The sequence below is a fragment of the Olea europaea genome, chromosome 13 (assembly GCF_002742605.1).
Source record: "Olea europaea var. sylvestris chromosome 13, O_europaea_v1, whole genome shotgun sequence".
Classification (NCBI taxonomy): Eukaryota; Viridiplantae; Streptophyta; class Magnoliopsida; order Lamiales; family Oleaceae; genus Olea; species Olea europaea.
The window spans coordinates 42389-50650 of NC_036249.1; the positions used below are offsets into that span (position 1 = coordinate 42389).

The window sequence follows — 8262 nt, forward strand, 5'->3', positions numbered from 1 at the left end:
GCATTAACGCAAATTAACATCTACGATAGTTCAACGTTAGGCACAGAGTCGAAAGTTCACTATGTTCCCAATCATCGTCCGCAATTCTATTGTTTCACTATCATAAACTTAATTTAATAATGTAAAATTCCATGGGTTTTAAGTGAGAATTGCATTAATTTTTCCAACTTCAGAACCCCTACTCAGTTGGTGAATCAAATAGTTCTTGGTAAGATTTTCTCTAAATCTTCCAATCCTCGAACTATCACTCAACTGACAATCAATAGGTCTTAGTAAGAATCTCACTAATTCAACTGGCCTTAGCATTTATAAAATGCACGAGTCAATGGATATCATGCATTTCCATAAATATGCACATTTATCTAATAATGTAATTTCATAATGTGCAATTATGACATACCATGATTGTCAACTATGTTTTAATATCTGTTGCAACACAATCCCAACAAATGGGAAGTGACAATAGAATTTTCATATTCTGCTTATCACCAAAAATGTCCCCAAAAATATTCACGTATTTCACTAGGTTATGTTTCAGATTAATGTATTTTTTAATTATAGTAAGCACATAGCTTTTTAACAAGTTCTATAACCCTTGTTTATCTAGCATTCCCTCTAAGGATGCTATAAATGTGCATAGATGCAATAATATATACACAAAATTCGAAACAAGTCACAATGGATCACATAATCTAACCAAGACCCACACAACTCATTAACGTATATAAAATGTGGTATTTTAAATACATTTGGAGTATTTTTCATTTCAAAAAAAATGAAACACTTAAAAAAAATAACTTCCACTAGAAAAATACCAATCAACAAATATTCTTGACCTTCATAAAAATTTTCAAAATTTAATTGAGTAAAAAAAAATAATATTTTTGATCATCTGAGAATTAATTTTAATTGCGCACAAAAATCAAGAATATTTAAAGGACCAATTTGTAATATTCAGAAGTGAAGTCGAGTTTCGCATGCATCCTCATATGCATGACCAATTTATAATCTTCTAAATTAAATTTCGAATAATCAACTTTCGAAAGAAAATAATTTTGGGACCAATATACAACTTTTCAAATTGGTATTGAAATAAACAACATCCAAAAATAGTTTTGGGACCAACATGTAAATTTTTAAATTGCATTTGAAAACATTCAAAAGTGTGGTGACTAACATGCAATTTCTCAAATTGCATTTGGAATAATCAACATTCAAAAAAGTTGAGGACCAACATGCAAATTTTCAAACGGCGTTTGAAAACATTCAAAAGTGTGGGGACTAACTTACAATTTCTCAAATTGCATTCGAAATAATTAACATTCAAAAGTGTGGGGACTACCATGCAATTTTTCCAATTGCATTTGGAAATATTTAAAAGTATGGGGACTAACATGAAATTTCTCAAATTGCATCTACAATAATTGAGGGACTAACACTCAATTTTCAAAATATGAATCCCACTCCACAGCAACAGTTTCAGTTTTTTTCTTGGTTACTGTTCATCGTCCCCAAAAAGACAGTTTTTTTAGATTTCTGCTGAAAATTCGGAAGGTCATAACTTCTTCAATTTAAGACCAAAATTTATGTTCTTTATATCGTTGAAAAGTTCTCGAGTATAAAATGGGCAGTGTGAAACTTAAAATGCAAGAAATTATCATACAATGAAATTTTGATTTTCTCAACTAGGGTTCAATTTTCTTCCCAAAATACAAAGCCAAATAATATGAAATTTTTCAGATATGTTCTCCATAATATCATGAACATAGAGTATAAATTTCATGAATTAATATGAAGTACATGAAAAGTTTCCATTATAGACATTCAAGTTTTGAAAGAAAAATTGGAATTCATGCATTTCAATCATTCTACGACATTTTCAACATGTGTTTAAGCAAGAAAATAATCTACTTAGGCTCTGATACCAATGTAGAACATGTTTGTATGCTTATAATCGAGTTTCAAGTAGTGATACTCTTGAAATCACAAAATTGAGGTTGAATTACTTGCATTTGATTTGCTTGCTTTCCACATCATCTCGTACCTGCCTCTTGGTCAGAAATTCGATCATAATGGAAGAAATTTGATAGCCACAATCCAAGAACCCAATTTGAAATGTTACCAAAAATCAAGTCTTCTTCCTCGTGTATTTTTCTTCCACTCCCTTTAACCCGAATTTCCTTATTTTTTGCATTTCAGAGACACGAATAATGGAAGTTGATGAGAGTTATTGGAGATGAGGATGTTAACTTTTAAATTCAATTTTCAACTTCTCCATCCAAAATTCATTTCCATGCAAACCGGATCGGATCAACCCACATGGACGACCTGTTTTCTTCCAACATGTTAATTTAATTTAGTAGTTGCCAACTTTATTAATTTAATTTATGGGAATTTATTGCATACTTCATAAGTTGCTACCTCATTAATCATTGCATTCCTGTTTGATATAAATTTTGGTAACTCCACGTACGATGATGCAATTTTGGTTTATTGTCACTACCTTGTAGTTGAAACATGGAAAAATTATGATCTTTTTTTGCGTTGCAGTTTTGTGTTTTTAACTGAATCAAAAATCCACCTCTCTGCTCTCTGTCCTCTTTTGCCTCCTGCAACCACCATCTCTACCTCACTCTTTACTATTGGTAGATATATTATACATACACGACACCAACCAATGCAGTGGGCGGCGCCTATTGTGGACAGACAAATGGATATAAATCCTAATTAGGGTTTAAGTCATAATAGGATGGCTCAATAATTTCTTATATAAAGGCTAAATCCCCTATTAACTTGCTCCATTGACGGTTAATACTTTGCGAGGCGCAAGGAGGGGAAGATTTAGCTGCTAATATTAAGATCCATGATGTCTTCCGCATGTATGAATTTGAAATTTTGAACTATCAATTTATTATTTTGTGATTCTTGTTTCTTAGTATGGTTATTGTTAAATTCAATATGGTCATGAGTCCAAATGGGAAATGATAAAAACAGATTGTCCATGAAAGAACAGAAATTTCTGAAAACAGCAGAAGTGAGAATGAAAAATAATTAAGAAAAAAGCTAGAATATATGCATGTGCATCATATCACTAATTCACATGTTTTCATTAGTACTAAGGACCCCTATTTCTCAGATCCTTGTATTGTCTCTATCAAAAGAGAATCATAACAGCAAAGCAAAAATACCTTGGCTTATTCAAAGTACTTATGACTTGAATAATTACTTCTTCTTTTTTAAAGAATATAATGTGTGATGAAGATATGCACTTAATTAACCTAGGTAGCATGTGCCTTTGTGTAGCATTATATGAATGCATATGATTAAAAGCTGAAAACAGCCTATATGTATATTTATATGTTGTCATGGATCAAGAAATTTCCTAGAAACTATTGAGGGAGATGGAATGAGTTTGAAAGGAAGGAATGCCACGTGGCGGAAAAATCAAGAAGCATGAGTATTTAATTGAATGAATAGTGCGTTATATGAATTATTTTAATCATGAAATTTTCATATTTTCTTGAAAGCTGGAGTTTTATATATTATAGAAGCTTAAAAATAGTATGAAAGATGCAAAATCAAGATCTATTGCACATGGCAAGAAATGAAAGTGGTTTTCTTTCTTGAATTTTACGAATTTCTATATTCCACAACGGCTTAACATAGATTATGAACAAAGAGATTAATAAAAGATTTCAACAAGAGAAACAAGAAAGTCATGTAGTATGACAAAATCTTCTATCGTACATGCTCTACATGAGAAATACACTTGTAAAAAGCAAAATTTTGGAGTCTCACCGGCTAATTTTTGAATCTTTAACATGAAAATGCTGCTTTTATTCTCTTTCTTTTGGTATGCTTACTTTTTAAATCGTGCCACTTGATTGGTTACTCAAGTCTTCACGAGTTAAAATCATTATTAATTAACTTCTTGAATGTTGCTTAATTATATTTTTTGCTAACATTTAGAAATTCAAAGAGTCAAAGAGAGGTAGGTCATTAGAGTTGATCAAATCATAGCATTTCTTGCTGCACATATAATCACATTTTAATTAGTAATAATAATATTATTTGACTAAAATTGCAATTACAATCATTGAACAAATGATTAGATAAAAAAATCAGTCCTTTTAATTTATTGAATGATGGACGGAAATTCACCCCTCTTGTCAAGAGTTTATCAGCCAATTGATTATGCTAAATGTCAACTCATCCTACGTGTATGTGGGTCCAAAATAAGTGGTTCTATTTGTTTATTTGCTTAATTTGTTCAATATTTAAGCTTACACTAAATTGTCGCGCAAGTCATATTGAATAAAATTAAGATAAAACGATATGGAATGTTAACAAAGTACATTTGCCAACAACCAAGATATATTGTGAATCAAATAAGAAAGTCAATTACCACTTGAGTAATCGAGTAAATGAATGACATCTTGTAAATAATAAATTGTTTGTAATACAATAACAACAAAAGATTGTGAATATCAAATAAGAAAAGTCTTTTAACTCATTGTGTAGTCAAGTCACTGAAGAAAAAATTATAATCAATCATACTACTTGTACAATGTTATTTGTACAATAATGGATGACAATCTTTGTTGGTATTATCACATCCATCCATTTTTTAAATTATCAAAAACCGTTTTTTAAATCATTGGTCCGGATTTCGCCACCTCCAACATTGTCAACAATATTTGTCAACTAACATTGTACAAATAGCTTAATTCTGCCAACTATAATGTAAACGAAAATGCGCATATAGCTCACATAACCAATCTATTAGGTGCATAATTCAATGCCAAGATTAAATCAAATTGACAACTTTAATTAATTAATTAATTAATGCTTAGGACTTCATTTCGTTTTATTTATTTATTTATAACTAAGTGGGAAATGGAATATAATACTTAATAATTTAGATAAATTTATTATTAAAAGATATAAAATATATGGAAAATATCCAGCCAGGAAGACTCACAAGAATTTATTAATTGCTTTCACATTACTCTTGAGTCCTATCTTGATTTGATCATTGAAGTTTAACAGGAATTTCTCCTCTTTCCGAGATAGTGAAGATTAAGTTCTTGTGTGGAAGTAATTTAAAAAATGCCACTTGTAATCAATCACTATCGCAATTGTCCTACATAGTATATGTGTAGCGCTTAGTGATATAATATACGAGATAAAAAAAATTACCACATTAACATATCAAAGCACAAACTGCCATGTAAAATGCAGCGTAGGACGACTACTGTGGTGTGCAATAATGAATAGCATTACTAAAGTAATTTTGTTGAAAAATATTATAGAGAAAAGTTATAGAAAAAAATTCAAAAATTAAGTATTTTTATAGAATTTATTGTTTAAAATGAATATGAAAAAAGCGATTTTCAAAATAATCACTTCTAAACAAGAATTGAGTACAAAATATAGAATTACAGGTATTTTTTTTTTTTTTTTTTTTTTTTAAAAAAAAATTTATATAGAATTATAGGTTTTTTTTTTTTTTTTTTTAAAGAACAATATTGTGTAGGTCAACTAGTGTTACATAGCCAACCAGGCCAAGCCTCGAGGCACTTATTGGTTGTTGGTCGTCCATTGCATTATATTTGATGTCTCTCTTTGGTACATATTCCTCAAAATTTATTTTTTTCCAAATATGTTTTGAAGTACATTCTAGTAAAATAACTAGAGCATAATGATCGATAACTTTTCTTTACTCACTTCTAACAAAATTTTTACATCAAACAAGCGTTAAGAGCATGTTTGAACCCCCCCTTTTTTTTTGTCAAAAATGTATTTTGAAATAGTATTTTGATGAAGACGGTGTGATTAAAAAATAAGAAAAAACTTTGAATTTGTGTATAATATTATTTTATTGAATAATGTGGAGTTAAAAATAAATGAGAGAAAAATGTATTTTGAAAATAATTTGGCCAAACAATCTCTAATGTACGATTAGAGATTCGGATTATCTTTTACGTAATCTATAGGTCGCCAAAATTATGGAAGAGAGCAAACAAAATGGAAAACACATGTAGAAATTAGAATTAAAATTATGCACTCAGTCGGCATATACTCTTGACTCCCTATTTGTCATCCTTTACTATACATTATTTCTCATTATTTTTATACAATACTCATTTTTAATCATACATTTTTTATTAAAATAATATCACACACAAATAAAAAAAAATCTTCTTTTTTAACCCCACTTATTCCCCATCCATCACTATTCCATAATATATTGAGTTTTTCCATATGTATAGAATTTATTTCACAGAAAGTATACAGAAATCTCACATGAACGTGAATCTCATATGAATAAAAAAGTGCCAAGAAATTTACCCCAGCACACCCCACACCCCTACTATAAGTGGTCTGTATGGATTCTGTGAAATCAGAATCTTTACACTCAGCATTTCTCTAATATATTTCTTCAAATTAATGGGCTCAAATTGAGCAGAATTCATCGATACATTATACTAAAATTAGGGGGAAAAACGATGCATTTTTCAATATTATTCAGTTTTTCTTCTCGCACATTACATTCATCAAAACCCTAAAACCTGATAGTTCTCCAATTAATTCGTTAATGAGCACAACGTATTTACAAAAGATGGAAGAAAAAAAGTTCTAAACAATTATCACCATTCTGTTAATCTCACGAATTGTTCTTCCTTTGATTTGTTTTCACTACTGTAATTCATCGGAGAAATAATTCAGGAGATATTGGAGGTCATTTGAATCTTCAGCTCCGCCATTGATGCGCAGAGACTCCAACACTCGCTGGAAGAGGAAAACATGGCAAGGGATCCGCAAAACACCTTTTTGTTCGTAACCATACTCTTGCGCCGATTTATTTAGTAGCTTTATAAAAATCGGGTGATTCAAAAGCTCGGCACTCACAACGAAGCGTTCCATTTCCTCGCCTACATACACCGGAAAGTGTCCCTCCGGTACTCCCCCGCTCCTCCGGAAAGACACAGCCTGTCGACGCCTCGTCCTTGACTCCGATCGCAAAAGATAGTACTGCGAAGAATCTGCCACTCTTGCTAGCCTCCCTATCAATCTCTTCATTTTTTCAAGGAATTTTCGGAAATTTTGAGATTTGAAGAGAGTTGGAAGTTTTAAATAGCTGATGCAGTGGGGTCACACAAAGGCTATTGGAAGGTACAGATAGTTGTACTGGCAGGTTCAACTATTGCCGAGTGTGTAATTAATTAATATTGTACGGTTTACTAAGCCGGTTTTTTAGATTTGGAAGGAACAATTTTTCTTTTTCTTTGGTAGGATGGAAAAGTTAAAGAGAATGAGACCATCGAAAACTACGGCGTTTTTCACGGGAATGACTTTCATGTGACACTCGCACGATTTCAGACTGCAAATTTTGTTGAGTCTCGTTTGACAACTTTTATTTTGACAAAATGAAGTTTTGAATAATGAATTTTTTTGACGTATATTAAAGAGAATAAAAAAAATTAGAATTTACATGTAAAATATTTTATAGTGTGAATGTGTGACTGAAATGAATATGTAGAAAAAATAGTTTGGAAATAATGATGGTCAAACAGGACCGAATAGCATAAAAGTGAATTTTAATTGTGAGCCATGAATGAGAATATGATGATCAATCTCTACTAAAGGCACACATGGGAGTCATGATTATCGATAAACGATGTCATCATCGATACCATTGTAAAGACTCTCATGATGAGTTGACTATGATCTTGTTTAAGTATGCTTAAAAAAATTACTAAAACGTCAAGTCGACATGATTTGAAACTCACTTATTTATAAGCAAAATTAATGTTACGGTTTACCGAAATGTCCTTTAGATTAATAAGTAACTTATTTATTCATAAATTTGATTAATAAAAAAATGAAATTTACTTATTCACTTATAATTAAACTCACTCAAAATTACTCCACGCTCAGTTGAGCTACATTTGGAATGGTTTTTAACCTGTTTTGGACAAGAGAAAAGTATTAATATTGTTATTTGATTGTTTATGTATATCTCCCAGTCCCAATCCCAATCAACTTTTTCTCCATTATTTTCTTAAAAAAAGGATAAAGAAATTCAGTAAAATTTGACAAAATTTACATTATTTGGTAACCTATCACAATCTACATTTTTTTTTATTCAAACTGGATACCGGCTATAGATATAACAGAGTTAAGGAAGAGATGAGAAATTAAATGTTTTGATATATAAATTTTATACCTACTTTTAAAATAATCTTAAATAATTAATTG

The 8262-nt window shown here is 30.5% G+C and overlaps 1 protein-coding gene across 1 annotated transcript; it reads right to left on the reverse strand.

Annotated features, from left to right (window-relative positions):
- Positions 1–6487: 6487 nt before the first annotated feature.
- On the reverse strand, positions 6488–7143 carry LOC111408167 (auxin-responsive protein SAUR71-like). The gene has a single exon (XM_023037969.1). The coding sequence runs from the start codon at positions 7081–7083 to the stop codon at positions 6700–6702; it is 384 nt and encodes a 127-aa protein (XP_022893737.1). The 5' UTR covers positions 7084–7143; the 3' UTR covers positions 6488–6699.
- Positions 7144–8262: the final 1119 nt, after the last annotated feature.